This window comes from Fundulus heteroclitus, chromosome 20, assembly GCF_011125445.2.
Source record: "Fundulus heteroclitus isolate FHET01 chromosome 20, MU-UCD_Fhet_4.1, whole genome shotgun sequence".
NCBI lineage: Eukaryota > Metazoa > Chordata > Actinopteri > Cyprinodontiformes > Fundulidae > Fundulus > Fundulus heteroclitus.
Window position 1 is genome coordinate 23,637,081 of NC_046380.1, and position 17,206 is coordinate 23,654,286.

At 40.9% G+C, this 17,206-nt stretch overlaps 2 protein-coding genes across 3 annotated transcripts in view; both read left to right on the forward strand.

Annotated features, from left to right (window-relative positions):
* Nucleotides 1-3,664, forward strand: part of LOC105927120 (sodium-coupled neutral amino acid transporter 3) — a 49,867-nt gene extending 46,203 nt beyond the window's left edge. For both annotated transcript variants that reach the window (XM_012863729.3, XM_012863734.3), the window contains one exon: nt 91-3,664. In XM_012863729.3, coding sequence (XP_012719183.1) covers nt 91-195 — 105 coding nt within the window. In that variant the 3' untranslated portion in view covers nt 196-3,664. The remainder of the gene's footprint in view (nt 1-90) is intronic.
* Nucleotides 3,665-7,674: 4,010 nt separating this feature from the next.
* LOC105927121 (guanine nucleotide-binding protein G(i) subunit alpha-2) overlaps nt 7,675-17,206 on the forward strand; it is a 66,059-nt gene continuing 56,527 nt past the window's right edge. The window contains exons 1-2 of the mRNA XM_021317099.2: nt 7,675-8,080; nt 8,286-8,527. Of these exons, the coding sequence (XP_021172774.1) occupies nt 8,410-8,527 (118 nt within the window). The 5' untranslated portion in view covers nt 7,675-8,080; nt 8,286-8,409. The remainder of the gene's footprint in view (nt 8,081-8,285; nt 8,528-17,206) is intronic.

Consider the following 17,206-nt stretch of genomic DNA (forward strand, 5'->3'; position numbering starts at 1 on the left):
AATGAAAATGACTGTTTTTGACCTTCTGTATCCACAAAAATCACCCAGTCGGTCTGTCTCTTCCTTCAACTCTCTGTGTTTGTCTTTCAGGCCGCCTGTTTCGCTGGGATCGGGTTCCTATTTATGATAATGAGTCTCAGCTTTATCATCATCGACTGGACATCAGGCAGCAGTAAAGCCAGCAGTGGCCATTAGACACTTACTGATGATGTGTGTTTTGTTTCTGCTTTTGTATCGTTGATTTGGATTTGTGTTGTAATGTTACTATTTTTGACGTCCAATCACTGATGTTTAAAGACGCCCTTCCTTTTCTGTAAGAGAATATCTCCCACAGAGACAACAGTATTTTTATTTTATTTTTTTTGGTAAGGGGAGAGGGAACTCTCCCCTATCTAAACGCTTTTGTCCTGATGGAGATAAATTGTACTGTACATCCTACCAAACAGTAACAGTGGATCTGGGCCGGTAACAGTGCTTGGACAGCTAACAGTTAATTTACTGAAGTGCCAGATGTGTTGTGATTGACGGTGACACTTGGAGGCTGAGAGTTGTGGGGAGAAAGTGGAAAAGCAAAGAAAAAGTAAGCTCTAGTCCTGAGGGGATCTAGAATAGGAAAAAAAACTACAAAATACACAGATAGTTTGACTCGTCTCCTGTTTACCAGCTAATGTAAAATGATTTATATATTTTTTTAGAATTTCTGTACTGATGATTAATTATGCAATTATATCTTTTCATAGCAGTTGCACTTTAAAAGTGTAAAAGACAATTATCGCTAAATTTTGGCCACTACTACTGCGAGCACACTCTTTACTGAGGATAAATACGTGGCCAATTAGTTCAGCGGATGAAGCTCGGATGCGCAGGTGTTTCTTCAAGGTGGGCCACCTAAACATTATGCTCCTCTAACTCCTGCTGCTGCGCTTTATTCTGTAGCTTAAGGCTTTCATACATTCTCTCAACCCTTCCTGTTGACCAGGATGTAAAACTAAAGCACAGTTACATCTGTCTTATAAGATATAGCCTAAAAAGCATGTGTATTTTTATTTTTACTAGATGATAAGGCTAAGGCTGATTAGCTGGTTCTGGATACCCTGGCAGAAACGTTTTAAATTCTATCATCATAGCACAATACATGCAAGAATGCCCATACGGTGTAGGTATTCCTTGTTTTCAGTGTTGCCTTGTTAAAGGACAGGTAGAAATGGTACTGAGGACCTCGTCTGTTGGACTGCTTCGAGTTGAAAAGATGACTGCAATGCAGAGAACACTGCTGACGATCAGGGTGTCTTATCAGCAAGGCCTGGGGATGTGTTTCCTGGAGGGTTTGATTAAACCGTTTTCAGTCATTTGTAACGCAAGATGACCAAAGCGTACAGCGCCTTGCGATGTTGCTCTTTGTTACATTTGTCACGATTCAACCGTGAACGACAGTATCTTATGTCAACGTCTCATTGGCCAACGCACATCCTTAGCACATAATTAGGCACGTGGACATATGAGGATGCATGGTTTTAAAGATTTTGTACAACTAAAAGTTTAAAAAGTGTTTGTATTCAGGCCTTCTGAGTCAATGTTTTATCACACCCCCTTTCACTGCATACCTGATGCAGTCTTCTGGGGGGTGTCTACTAGCTTTACAAGTATAGATACTGTTGTTGTTTTTTTTGGCTATTCTTCTTCACAAAGCAGCTCAAGCCCAAGTCAAATAGTACAACTATTGAGCAACTATAAAAAATTTTCAGCCCTTGCCACAGATTTTTCAATTTTTATTTTGTTTTGGTTTAGGGGTTATTGTGAAGCTAGGAGGAGGACTCCGTTTACTGATTAGTTGACCTGTGAAGGCAACTGGATTCAATTTAAGGGTATGAATATAAAGATATCCTTGTGGATGTTAATTGGTTGAATTAACCTTGTGTTGTTTTCCTTCTACTTCACAATTCTTCTCCTTTTTGTGCTGGTCTATCACACAAAATCTCTTTGAAACTCACTGACATTTTTGTTGTTGCCTGAAAAATAAAATAGAAATTAAGGGGTATGAATCGGTTTCTGCAAAGTACCGGGGAAAAAAACAAAACAAAAAAAAACAACCCCACCAACAACAGGGTCATTTACCAAGGAGTTTACTGTCAGTGACTGAAAATATTAGCACAAGCTTAATTCCTAACACCAGTGACAGACAGGTCTGTCTCAACCATAGGGTGTCGGTTTTTAGGAGGCGGTTAGCAAGAGCACTTTTACTTTTAAGAGCACAACAATGTAGATGGGTTAAGGAGATGAAATGCAAACAAATACATCTGCCAGATGTGACTTAAGGGTAAGCCCCATTCGTTTGACTCAACCTTTGATTGTTCTGCCTAACCTAGTGGCTTTGTATCGTGTTTATAGGTGTCAAATATCTCCTGCAATAACTCTCATCAAAGTTAACATTCCTTAGAGATGAGCATTAATACGGTCCTGTAACGTGCTCCCTGAATATGAAGAATAATTTATTGGATGTTTTGTTGGAGGTTTCTGGGTGTCTGTGTTATCTGGAAAAGAGAAAACATGACTCCGCTGTAAGTGAACCATAATACCTTCATGCATTCGTGTGGTTTAAACTCCCACCTACAGTATAATCCCATCCTAGCTATATAATAAATCTAGTGTTTGTCGTCTAACCGTCGATGGGTGAACCGTTGTTTTAAACGTCATGTTGGATGTTTTATCTGGATATTTCGGGTGAATCCGAGTCCGTGAAGAAATGCAAGATGATTGTTTTTCTCGAATTTGATTTGTTTTTTTAATATATATAAATATATATATACAGTGAGTGGTTTATCATCATCGGTGGTCACGTCTGTCTTCCTCGCTGCTTCTTGGCAGACACAAACCTATACGAACTCGGAGTTGTTAGGAAGCTGCTGAGCTTGCCTGCACATCATTATTTTCTTTATGATAAAATATCTTACACCAGACTTCTAAAAGTGCTGTATGGATATATTAATATTGTCTTGTCTGTCTTTTGTTACACAACAAACCTCTTTTAATCCCTTTTTGTTATCTTACATATGTTCGGTTACTTTTATGTGTTTGTCTGCAGAGAAATCATCTGAATCGGCCACTGTAGCATAACAAAGTGTTTGATGATCAGCTAATTTATGCTTTTATTTATCCCTTTCCTTGTTTGAACCTAATGTTTGGCGGAAGCATAAGTAGGCCATTTGATTTAAGAATAATAACGATAACATTGCACAAAGATATGTCTTTACACCATGCAAAAAAAGAACTGACAATTAAAAACTGACAAATTAAGCAACAGTATATGAGGTTACAAAATGATCTCTAAGGAGACCTCAGTGTTGATTGTGTGATTTCCTAATATGCATTTGATTGAACAGCCTAACATATTGAATAAATAATGACATCAGCCAGCATTTATAAATAATGTATATAAATGTACGCCCTTTATATTCTATATTCATATCTAGTTTGTATAATGTAAATAGCAATTAAAGATCTAGTCAGATTAAAAAGAGTATTATGTAATCATTTTTCAAAGTGCTTTTAAACCTTGTTGTCCTTCAATTTATGTCTTATTTTCTTGTTTCTCTATATTTTAATATGTTGCTGGCAGTTATTGTACTGTAAATGATGTTGCAATAAAGATAATGGGGTAACACGATTCCCTTTCTTCATTTCTCAGATAGGAATCAGCATCAGAAAAACTTTATTAATTCCATTGAAAGGTAATTAATTGCTGCGACCAGGCTAGACACACACACAAAAAATCAGACAAGCAGACATGTATGGGCCACAACCTTTCACACACAACGGTCAGAAATACAAACAAGACATTTAATTCAAGTTTAATAACCTAATTGCAGAAGGTATAAAAGATTTAGAATAATGATTAGTTTTGTTCATAGGCATGTAATAACGCCGACCTGAGGGCATGAAACTAAAACATGTCTATGATCTGACCAGCAGTCTTAGTGACCCGACTCTCCCAGAGAGAGGCCAGATCTCTTTGACCAACACCGACAACTCTGGAGCCCACTTTAACAATGTTGTTCATGTTGCTTACAAAAGCAACCTGAACACCCTGATAATAGTTTTTCTTCCTTCAATGTAGGAATCATTTACAGTAATGTACACTACAGCTCAAAAGTTTGGGGTCACTTAGAAATGTCCTTATATTCTGTATAAAAAGCACAGTTTTCTTCATTTAAAATAACATTAAATTTATAGAAATACTGTCCAGACATTGTTAATGTTGTATTTTGCCTATATTGGAGCAGCTGGACTATAAGTGCCCATGATGCCAAACCAGCTTGTGGGTGGCGCTTCAGGAAGCATGGGTCGACGTTTCCTCAGATTACCTCAACAGATTGGCATCAAGGATGCCAAAGGCCTGCAAGGTTGTAAGTGATGTGGATGGAGGGTTGTGATGAAAGCAAAGTTTGAAGGATAAAATTACTTTTAGATTGTTATTTTCAACCTCGTCAACGATATATATAGTCAACGAACTATATTTTGCATCTCATTTCATTCATAAAATGTGAGTTTTCTTTGGAAAAACATGACATTTTTGTGCGACCCCAAAGTTGTTATTTCAATTTTATTCAATGAAAAATTGGATTGTTGATTGCATTTTCATGGCAGCCAAAGACCCAGGCTGTGTCTGAGACGTAGCGCCATAACCGGGCACAAGGTGGAACTAGAGAGCTGGAGAGAAAGCTGGTTTCGGTGACGATTGCTTTTGTGAATTAGTTTAGTAGTTTGGACTCAGTTTATTCTGTTGGGCTTGCCTGTAATATTACATGTAGTACTATTGAAACTCACCCTTATTTGAACAAACCAATTTAACTTAATTAGATTCTGTTTATTACTTGTGGCATTCATTGATGTAGGATTTTATTTACAGAAAGCTCTGTAAAAACTACTTTTTTAAACAATCTGAATGATTTGATTGAATGTGACTTTGTAAAGTGCCTTGAGATGAGGTGTATTGTGAATTGGCCCTATATAAATAAAATTTAATTTAATTAAAAAGGGTCCAGGAAATCAGTAGTAGTTGAGCTATCAACGATTCAGTCGAAAATTCCCATTGGCATGACAGGACTTGATTACAAACATTTGCCTGCAGCTGTTTAACAATCCCCGACTCTAAACTCATTTCACTACATTTCCCATAAAACACTGCGGGGGGGAGGGGGGCGTTTTGTCTCTTTGGGCGGGTTTGCTCCTTTTGCAACAACCGGCACACGACTCAGAAAGAAGACCTGTAGACTTGACAGAGGAAGAAGGCCATTTGGCTGAAAGGTTTAACACAGACTGCTGATTTAATGATATTCCATTTGCACTCTGTGCAAAAGTTTCATTTAAAAAGATGAAATGATAAAAATCAGCTGTAGCAACTGGAAAGGGTTTTAAAGAGGTCATTCTGGTGTTCTAAAAGTAGTTATACAAGTGAGGACATTGAAAATAAAATAAAATTAATAAACAGCATCCCCAGGTCTGGGCCTACAGGTAAGTTCACGCTGAAAGCTGACTGGAAGAGGCTGCTACAAGAAACCTCCAAAGGTCTCAAATCCTCATAATTAAACGTACATTTAAGATAAGATAAGATAAGATAGGCTTTGCTGATCTCACATTGGAGAAATTCACTTGCCACATCGGCTCATAAGAGAAGGTGCAAAGTAGGAAAGGTGGATCAGTTAAACGTACTATTACTGCTGTTGATGTGAAAGTGCATGTTTGTACAGTCGGAGTGAGACTTGACAGCTTTAAATTCCACGGGAGGTGTTGCTTTCTAAAGCCTGTTAAGCCCCAAAAGGATTTAGGAGCACTTTCTGCCTGACATAACATACCTGACATAGATCAAGTTCAAGTTCCACAGCTATAAAGTGTAAATCCGAACTGTTGGTACCTTTGTAATGGTAAAAGGTGAAATTATATTGTTCCAGTGCAACCACTATTGCAGAAATAAAGCTGAAGTAGAATTGGACCCTCCAACTAGCAAATCCAGCAAGGAAGTGATGACGAAAGTCAATGCTAAATCTCATTGACGTCATTATTACCACTGTTTATTGCATATTGCAAGCATTTATATTTGTTCATTTTGATGTTTCTAGCTTATTGTTAATGAAACCCTTTAAATTTCAGAGTAAATTAGAGAAGACTTAAAAACTGAAAGGATTTTCAGTACAGAACGTGGACCCAGTGAACAGCATCCAGATTTAAGTCAGAGCCAAGCGACACCATGGTGATTAAAGCAGATACTGTTTACATCAAGTCCTGCTGGAAATGAAACCAGCGTCTCTGTAAAACTTGTCAGGAAAGGCGAAGGGCTCGTTTGCGACGAGAGAAAACAAATCAACGTATTCTTTATTCGTAAACGAAGCTGACATTGATGGTGCTGTCCTTGCATGGGTTTCCATGTTTTCACATTTTAGTCCATCTGGGTTGACTTTAAACGGGCTCTACGTGCAAAAAAAAATGCCTAAAAAATCTCGCTTGAAGAAGTTATTTCAACCACATTTATTCCCTTCTTGTGTACTTTACTTTCCAAGATAAAAAAAAAATGGACGTTGATATTAAAGAGTTGGATATTTAACTCTTCTACTAGCATCCTACTGCTGTTGAACTGCTGAACTATAGCCCATAAACTCCGCACAACATTCGCATATTTGCACATTTAGCATCGTTGCATCTCCATCTAGCATTACAAATGCTGCCGAACTCTTAGTCTTTAAATGCATTCTTGCACAAACGCCCTTTGCACAGTCAAATTCTGTACATACAAATGGTTTTTAAAAGTACTCACCTGAACACTGTGACTTTCTCTTGCATAAGATAAGATAAGATAGTCTTTATTGATCTCACAATGGAGAAATTGACTCGTCACATCGGCTCATACAAGAAGGTGCAGAGTAGGGAAGGTGCATTCAGCTATATACAGTGAATCTTCATATATACAATGGATCAAAAAGAATACCAAAAAATACAAAAAAGTAAATAGGAATGGGCATATGATGTCTTATTTACATTCTTAGTGGTCTATATATATATATATATATATATATATATATATATATATATATATATATATATATATATATATATAAACATATCTATATACTTAAATATATACATATATCTATGCGCCTACATACATACGTACCTACGTGCATATATGTGCATAAACATACGTGCATACATTTGTACATACATACATACATACATACATACATGTACTGAATGTATTACTTGCATTGTTTACATTTCAATTGTTTTACTTTTCAATGTTCTTTTTTGTTTCTACATTCTATCCCTACTTGCTTTTATTCCTACATTTTAATCATGTAAAGCACTTTGCATTGTCTCTGTACTGAATTGTGCTATATAAATAAATTTGCCCTGCCTTGCCCTTTAAATCACTGCTGCACCTTATACTGTAATTTAATTTTACTGCAATTTACAAGCTGTATGCAACGAAATTGCATACAGCTTTATGACAAATAAAGTTGTCATAAAGAATGACAAATAAAGTTGTCTAAGTCTGTCTAAGTCTAAGTTTAAGTCTAAGTGTTTGGCAGACCCCGCCTTCTCCTCATCAGACGCCTCCCCCTCCTGCCGGCGACTGAGTGCGCCGGCGCGGAGTTGGTGCGGAGCCTCGGCGTGTGGAGCTGCTTCCTTCCCTGTAGCTGCTGGGCTGGGGAGGCGACTGTCGGCGCTGTCTCGCTGTTCCGTCGGAGCTGAAGGGAACTTAACGGCGGGTCCGGGCGTGGCTTCAAATGTGATAAATCTCTACGCGAGGGGGGAAAAGAATGCGTGAAGGCTTTACGGATTAGGACGAATATTTACAAAATCAGTCAGAAAGAAAAGAAAAGCGACAGGAAAAGGTAGCTTAAACTGGGCAGCGTGGAGTGTGTGTGTTTTTTTTCTCTGGGTGCGCTCGGTGTTGAACAGCTGGAATACTTCTTGCTTTTTTTTTTTTGAATGCTGAACTTCGTGGGCCGCGTTCGTGGTGTTAGACCTGCTCTGATGATCCGCAGAAAAAGTCACTCGAGCTGTATTTTGGACTAAAAAAAAAAAGGTAACAAATGTCGACCCACTGAGCAGTAGACTAATGTGTTTTTTGAGAGTTTGCAAAGAAATCCCCCTAAAAATCGTTTTGAACGGAATACGTCACGTTTGTCGTTAATCGCCATAATAATAATAATAATAATAAAAAGAAAAAGTCGTCTCCTTACTCAACTTGTTTTTGTTTGTTTTGTTTTTTGTTTTCTTTTCTTTTTAAGCCCGGGGAGAGGGAGGATTTCAGACTCTCTCCTTTTTTATTTTTTATTTTATTTTATTTTATTTTTTTCGTTTGTTGAACTTCCCCCCGAACAAGCAGCAGACCTGAAGCGCGCACTGGGAACCATGGGCTGCACTGTGAGTCAGGAAGATAAAGCCGCGGCCGAGAGGTCCAAAATGATCGACAAGAACCTGCGAGAAGATGGGGAGAAGGCGGCGAGAGAAGTGAAACTGCTGCTGCTGGGTGAGTACACACTGTCACAACGCTCACTCACACGCCAGGCTTGCAAAATTGCCCTGCGAGTTGTGTAACTGCGTGGAAGGAGAAAAAAGAGAGAGACCCCAATGGATAACAGACAGGACGCTCTCTGGTCCTCCTACAATGTAAAAAAATAGAGGCTTTTAATTCATGTCCGTTGCTTTTATTTCTCTCTGCTCTCCCCCACCTTCTCGCAAAGGCTCTTGCTTGGGGGAAAGCTTAGAGTAGCGGCTGTACTTTTTTCCAGTCCTGTCCTTTCAAACCATGCAGTAAAGTTGTTTTCTGTTTATTGTAAGGCCAGCTTTCTGAGTGACCCCCCCCTCCCTCCTCCTCCTCTTCCTCTTCCTCTTCCTCTCAGCAGGGCTTGACTGAGAGGGAGGTCAGACTTGGCAGGGTCTGGTTGATAATGAGTGGGCTGGCGTTTGGATAGAGGATGAACAGGCCTGGCTGTTCCCAGGGCACATGCAGAGAGGGTTGAGAACAGCCTCATTTAGTTGTTTGCGAGGCGTTTCAAACGTGTCCCCAGTTCTGTCTTTATCTGTTTTGTTTTGTGGGTGCGTTTTATTATTATTATACTCTGACTTTGCAACAGTACCAAACATGTTGCTTTTCTCCAAAGTCCTTTTTTCGTGATGACTATTTCCTGTCTGCAGTTTTTTTTTCTTCTTCTTTTCTTTGATATCTGCGTAGTTATGACACAGATCTATGCTTATGTCATCATCTGGTTCCTCCCCCCCCCTCCCTCTCTTCTAGTGTTTTAATAAACCACGCATAAGTAGCTCAGGTGCATTCGCTCATCGGCTCATTCAATATGCAGAATAAAGATTCTCAACCAGCGTGAAGCTTTCCGCCACATTTTTTCCCCCTATGGTTTATAAAAGAGAAACCCAAAACAAACAAACACAAAAAAAAACAACTTTTCAGGGTGACAGGAGTTTTCTTTTTGCCGTTTGAAGCATAGAGAGCAATGCACCACCGCCCTTCCCCCACCTGTTGCTGCCCCCTCAGGTCAGCTCGCTGGGGGAAACGCGCTCCCTAGTGAGATCCTAAAAAAATATATTACCGGTAAACTGAAAAGATTATTTTAGCAGCAGTAAGGATAATTTATGCATTCTTGTTTTAAGTGTAAGTGTAAGTACTGTGCTACGCCGAAGCGGTGGCATTTCCATCCATGGCTGTCCTGCTGTGGGAGTTTCACGCTGAGCTCACGGCTGCCCTCGACTTCAGGGTCACTCTGCTGGAACCTGACGACACGTTTCCAGGAAGTCGACCCGCCGACCGAACGTCTTGCGCGGAAACTGTCCGGAGCGATTAACCGGAAACGGATACGGCACGTGTTTGTCAGTCAGTGATCACTCCTATTCGTTACCTCCCCTTTTTAAGATTTCCCCCAAACGGCTTCCATAAGTCAGGCCCAAATAAAAACAAATAGCCTAACTATTGCAACGGGCTCCCTCCAGCCATAACAAATACTTGGACGATTTATCAGCCCTGTTGTTGTTGTTGTGCCCTGAAGCTGCTGTTTGGGGAAAATGCTGTGGTGTGCGTGAAGGATAGATGCACCCCCCCCCCCCCCCCCCCCCCCCCCTGCATCCCCACAGCTTGCTCCCAAACAGTAAAGTAGAAATAGGTGGAAGCGGCGCCAGAGATGGCTTTTGAACTTGGTCACGTTTTAGTAGAACGACAGACTTTAATGTTATTTATTATACTTTTGTATGATAGATTAACACAAAGTAGGTCATATATTTTTTTTTGTTGCATTGCATGTGCATCCATACGTCCCTCCCTCCTCTACTTATCTCCCCCCCCCCACCCCCCCACCCCAAAGGGAGGCGCCCTTCATCCTTAATCAGGTGTCCAACCACCTCAACTGGCTGCTTTTGCATATGTGTTCATTCTCCTTGAATCAACGCTACAAACACCAAGCTTTGCACATCAAAAGACAGATTTTTTTTCCCTCATCCTCTACAACATGGCTGAAGCTTGGTCACCATGGATGAAGAGCACCGGTAAATGGTAATTTTAACTTCTTGGCTCCCAATATTCAACAAAAACGTCCCCACACCATGATGCTGCCACCATCCATGTTCTCCAAGGGGATGTTGTTCCTTAGTCTTCATGACGCTGCGCTCGCTCTAATGTCAATGGATTTCACTAATTGGGAACCTCTGAAGGCAGTTGGTTGTACGAGATTTGATTTAGCGGAATCATTGTAAAAAAAAAAAAAAAAAAAAGGCTGAAACTACCAAACAACTTCACAACGTTTTGAAGATTACAAATCGTGAGAAGGTTTCATGAGTATGTATACCCGTCCAAGGGCAAGGCACCGTGTTTGTGTAACTAATTGGAGCTGAGTTTGTGCACCAGGCCCTAATTGAATGTACGAATCAGTCAACGACTCTCTCAATTAAGTTTATTTATTTTTTTCCTTGACCGAACACAGATCATTGATCTTTGATCGATGGTAAACGCACGCCGCCTCTTCCCCTCCCTGGCTCTTTGAAGAGGAGGATGGGTGAAGTTGTGCCCTTGGATAGACGGCTAATGACACACTCTGCTCTGTGGGGCGGGTCTGGCATCGGTAATTACTGTCCGCTGCACCCAGCGAGGGTTCGGCCGATTTTACACGAGAGTTTGGGACGTTTTTTTTCCCTTTTTTCGGACATCAAGCAAATAACGTGTTTTGTTTTTGTTTCCCTTGTGAAATTACAAAATCATGTCTAAGCTTATGAAGCTTCAACTTGGAAATAAACCTGGAATGTTTAGCTGTAAATGGCGAACTTTCACTGGGTTTATTTAAGGGTAGACAAACCCTAAAAAGTTTTAGGGTTCAGTTTTAGTTTTTAGGGTGTACTCTCTTCTCGTGTGTATTTCAGTTCCTCCCTTTACACTGCAAAAAGAGAACTAAAAATGAGTAAAATTTTCTTAAAATGAATGTATTTACCCTTGATTTGAGCAGGTAAATATGATTATTTGCCAGTGGAATGAGTATTTGTACCCCTAAAATAAGATAATTAGATATATTGCAGTTGAAATAAGATGATGGAGAGGAATTGTTCCTATTTTAAGTGCAAAAATCTTATTCCATTGGCAAATAGTCCTATTTACCTGCTCAAATCAAGGAAAAATACATTCATTTCAAGAAAAAAAATCTTATTTTTAGGTCTATTTTGGCAGTGTAAATTAAATCAATCCTTTTTTTCCCTAACTTACAGGCTGAACAATCTAATATCTTACAGTTGCAGCTGAAATAGTAGCCTTGCCAGTGGTTAAAGGATGCAGGTGTCGCATCCTTTAAGAGGTGTCCTATCAGTCCTCCGCGTGGGCTTCTGAGCTCTCTGCCACGATAGCGTCCCTATATATTAACCATCAGGGTAACGTCTCATTGAAGACTCCTGAATTTAGCCACAGGGGTTTCAGTTTGAAGAGCGTGCCTCGATTCTTACGTTCTCAGGCGGAAGCAGCGATGCTCAGGATGAATCAGCTCAGAGTCGCCGCCGCCCTTCAGCCACTAACTCAAGTCCCATTGCAGACAGCCTAAATGAAATGTTGCCCCCCTCAGTAAACAAGTAAATGTAATTAGGGGTTTCTATGGTAACGCTTTTTGCTTAATCTGCCCCCCCCCCTCCCCCCTCCAAAAAAAAGAAGGCCATTTGAGATTTTGTCTTGTTAGCTACCCCCCAGAAGAAAGCCATTAGTTAATGCGGCCCGGGAGGATTTCTTGCCATTGAGGCTCGAGGCTTCATTAACTCACTCGGGAGGCTTACCTCTCGGTTTTGGACCCGCGATTGACGTCCAGTGAATGGTTTGTCTTTTCAAGGAACACTTAGGTTAATTTCCACCGTGTTCTCAGTTCTGCTCAGTACAAAGACGCGCTCCGTTTAAACTGCGGGAGCCACAAGTGGAGGGGGGGGCGAAAAATGCCTCCCAACTCAAAGCACACACGCCTCGCTGCTCACGGTCTCCGTAGTAAACAGACATGTTTGCTCTGAGGCGTGACAGACTGTGCTGTTATGTAAATACATCGCTATACTGACTGGATGCAAAACGAGCCTCCTGCGGGCACGGCCCAGAAGCCTCTGCTTTTACCACCAATCTGTTAGCGCTGGCCCTGGACTCCACATGTTTGCATATTACCGCACGTGTGCAGCGACACAACGCACGCGGCAACGCGGGACAAATTCTGGTTGCAGAGCGAGGGCTTCGACAGCGTTTGTGAAACCAGCGGGAGGACGCCGTTGTTCTTACGTATTACTGTGTTATGGGGGATTTAAAGTGCCAGATTTAGCTCTGTTCTGATAAAACCAGTAAGTTTGAGGTTGCAGCAGCCACACACGCTGCTGTTAATGCTAAAGCCAGCAACGTGCTGTACAAGAAAGGGTGCGATTCTGTCACAGAGAGGTTGCTTTTGCAAATAAAGCCAAAAGGCATCTGAAATTTAGCCCCAGCTTTCACAACTTCTGTAACTTTAATAATGAAAAAGAATAAATAAGAACATCCAGCGACCCTTGGATAGATACTAGGGGCAGGGGCGGTTCTAGACAGGGGCCAACAGGGGCCCATGCCCCTGTAGAAATGGTCCTGGCCCCTGTTATGGCCCCTGTACTAAAGACATAACATTAAATACACTTCTCATAATTATTTGCAATGGCAAACAAACCATAACTGATTGGTTACTTTGACTAATTTTATTTTTTTACCTATACAGTACTCTAAGAAGGATTTAAAAACTAAGATGTTTCACGTTTAGCTTTAGCTGTATTGAGCTGGGACCAAAGTTTTCAACTGCTAGATCAGGGGTCTGAAACCTGCAGTTCCAAAACCACAAGTGGCTCACTTAATATTATTACACAGTTAAATATTGCTATTTTATTGTTTCATTTTTTTGTTCTGTGCCCCTGTGAAAAAACACTGGCCCCACCTTGGCCCCCCTGGTAAATTTGGTCTAGAACCGCCACTGACTAGGGGGATGTACTGGTATGTGTACTTTAGCAAATGAATGGCGTTCATTTAAAAACACGCTCTGAAAGAAGAGGAGCAGTTTCAGGACGCCCTCCCTCTCATCTGCATGTCGGCCAACCAGTCAGAAAACTTTCATACTGTAAAGGCGAGCCTCTTCTTTAACGCTGAGACTGCGGCACAGATGAGACTGAAAGCTGTCAATATGAAATTGACAACAGTGCGGGTTTCCTTTCCCCTGATTACGTTTATTTTTTTAAAAATTTGCACCAACCGGCCATTTTCCCCGCCCATACCGAGGACTGACCATGTCTATTTGAACTATGAAGATGTTTTTTCTTTACATTTACTGAGTAATATAACACATAAAACAGAAGTAATTGTCAGTAAAGTTTTTTTAATAGGCAGTAGTTTAGAATGGAACAGGAAAATTAAAGAATTACATGATTTTTCTCCATTTATGCCACAAAAGATATGTCCTTAAGTTTTATATGACTTTTGTTACTGGGGGGGAAAAGTGCATCAAACTACATGCTGTTTGATATACAGGTGCATATTAGCATTAGATGAACAAATTGCAGGGATTTTCAGAAAATGTTTGATATTTTTCTTCTATATTTGATCTGCCGATCACAGTAAAGTGGACATAGGGAGATTTGGTAGATACCTGGCTGATCGATTAGTGCATCTCTGCCTTTTTTTCCCTAATCTACATGCTTCACAGGGTTTATTTGTGTTTGCATAGCCGGTGTTGTATGATCAAAACCACCCAACTTTAATACGAGGGTCAGGTGAAGCCAGAGTCTTATGTGCACTGTAATGGCCGTGGTATTATTTTCTTAAATATTTAGAAATTTATTTTGAGATTGAACATTTTTTACTCACTGAGAAAGACATTTAGGTGCTATTTTTGTACACATTGTGTGGTGTAAATGACCTTAATGTAGCTGTAAGGTTATGGTAACTTTTTTTTATTGTGTTTTTTGTGTGTTTCTTTATAAAAACACTCCCAATATACATCTTCTGACTGAGCACTGATCATGAGTTTCCATTGGTGTATCTATTACATTTATTGTGAGGACAGACCAAAGCCAAACAAATTAAATTTAGACCTGTAACACTCTTTAAAAAAAAACAACAACAACATTGCTTGTTGGATTCCTAATAAACAGTTACTGTACACAGACAGTTTATTATTCTCATTTCTAAAGTCAGGTTGCATTTACAAAAAGAGCGTTGGGGTCTCGTTGAGCTTGGGAAACACGAGGCGCAGTGCTTCAGTTCTCTCTTTTCCAGGTGGACAGTGGTTATATTTAACTGTCCGGCATCAAGGTGGGGTCAGACGCACACACACTTCTTTTTCTCCTAGGTCCAGTTTTTCTTAAAGCTGCAGATGTGCCCTACAACACAAGAGAGATTTTCAATTATAAACGCCTAATTAACGGCTTGTTTATCAGATTGTGTCGAGTTCGATGTTACATTTCAGCAGCACATTGTTTTCCGACCTTGAGCGTTCGGTGCGGTCATGTATTTACTGCAGACAGACCTGCTGGATGACTTCACAAGGTGACATGTTCTGCCGTCGGTCAGCTCAGCTCCTGCGGTCAGCGCTGCGCAGACACCGAGCACCTCCCTCTTATTAAAGGCACAGGCAGAGCTTAAGTGGGCGTCAGGTGTAATTACGGTTGGCTCATTATAGAGGTCCCTGGTTCTCTGAAGACAACCAGTCTCCCTGACCTGTTCCACAAGAATAAACAGCTCTGGCTCCTCTTTCGAGGACGCCTCTCGCTGCTCCTGGAACGACGGAAGCCTTCTGGCAGCTTTGTCTTTGACAGAGAAACGTCGGGCAGTTCTCAGATTTCTCAAATGAGCTGTTGCGCCGTGTCTTTTGGTTGACTTGACCGTGTTTACTCAACAGTCTACACCACAGCACTGCCCAATTAGGTGTATGACGCACTGGTAGGCAGGGCCGTGGATGTGTCTGTTGAAGAGGCTGAATATCCTGCAATTACAGCCAAGGCTCTGAAGATAAGAGCGGCTCCTGCAGACTGCGCGTCTCAGTGCAGGTCCACCGAGACTTTACGCTACACTATCCTCTCTGCTCCGGATATGGTCATATCTTTAAAAAAAAAATAAATAAATAAATAAATTCACCGCTGTCTACATTCCCACCTCCAGTCCAAACTTCTTTAACTCTTCCTGCTGGTTTAGAGAAACCCCGCAGTGGCATAGAGGGTATATTCAGAGATTAAATTATAAGACTGAGAATGCGGGGTATGTTAATAACTTTTGCAGATTCCTGAACATTTCTGACAGATTTCCATTGTTTAATAAGGTGCAGCCAACTTTCAGGAAGAATGCACCGCTTCCCCACCAACCATGAACTGACTTTTGGGATGCAAACCCATGACTCTACTCTTGCAGTAACAATACAGCCGCTTCTTGTCACGTACAGAGATACAGTATTGCGATAACAATTCAGTTGCGATACGTTGTCCACCCTTATGTGTACTATAGCTCCACTAGACTCTGTGTACTATTCTGTTTTGCCTTCGAGTTCATTATGTGCCATCAAATGGAAAATAAACGGGCCTTTGAGTAAATGGCTATCCCACCTCAAACGTGTATAATTAGAGATGGCTGGTTGGCCGAAAACGTTTTGTAATGGTCCAGTTTATGCTAACGGCGATCTAAAGTTGGAAAGTTTGTTGGAAATCTGGGAAAATCTCCACTCGCTGGGTGAATGTAGGAGGGATTTCTGTTCCTGTTGCACCCGTCCACACACAGACTGGTTTGGCTGTGTCTGACGAACGTTTTAGTCGGATCGGGGGGTCCCATCCAGGCGAATCGTCCGCAAAGCCGACAGCATTTGAAACGGGCCCCTTAGAGTGGGTTGTGCTTCTTTTCAATTGATTGGGGATTTTATACTAACTCGTTTTGCTCTTTTTTTTTTTTTTTCTCCCACCTGTGTTCGTTGTTTCTCTTCTTCCTTCTTCACCTCTGTGGCAACATTACAGCGCCACTCACTGGTGTGGCTTAGGTATTACAATGCCAATCACGGCTCCTTCAGCTTGGTGCGGTTTTATTTTCACACTCAAACGTTTCTGTGCGGATGCAGTATTTTGCTCCCTGCAGCGTTAGTTTTATTTGTTAGTGTCTATACAGTAAAAGTATTACAAAATGAGTCCCTGTCTCATGGTCTTTAAACCACTCCTTGCAAACTGCGATGTATCAAGTAGGCCACTTGACCACATCAGTTACATAAAGCAATTCAGTTGTAAAGCTAAACACAATTTCAATCTCAGGGAAGCAGCAGTTTGGAAAATCCTGTCAGTTTTTATGGTTTGCAAAAACGTCACATGGGAAATATGTCACCCAGTCCTACTGCAGATGCAATAAAACGATTAAACCTAAAAACAACAAGCGAGGACACGGAGCTAATTTTGTTTTTTAGCAGGGCCGTGTTTAGAAGTCCTCCACACGCCTGCCGCTGACAGGAAAGAAATTTCCCACATGCTCGTCGGCCTTAGAAGTGCTTCCCTAAATCCCAGGGAGCCTCTACTGTATGGAAGAAGTGCCAGAAAAATGTGTTTGGTGCTAAAAAGTAGATTTATGGAACCACTGGTTCAAACAAACTGAACCGAAAAAAGTTTTTGTTTTTGAAAAAGAACAATGGATGCCATCTGTTTTAGCGTGTGGCCTTTT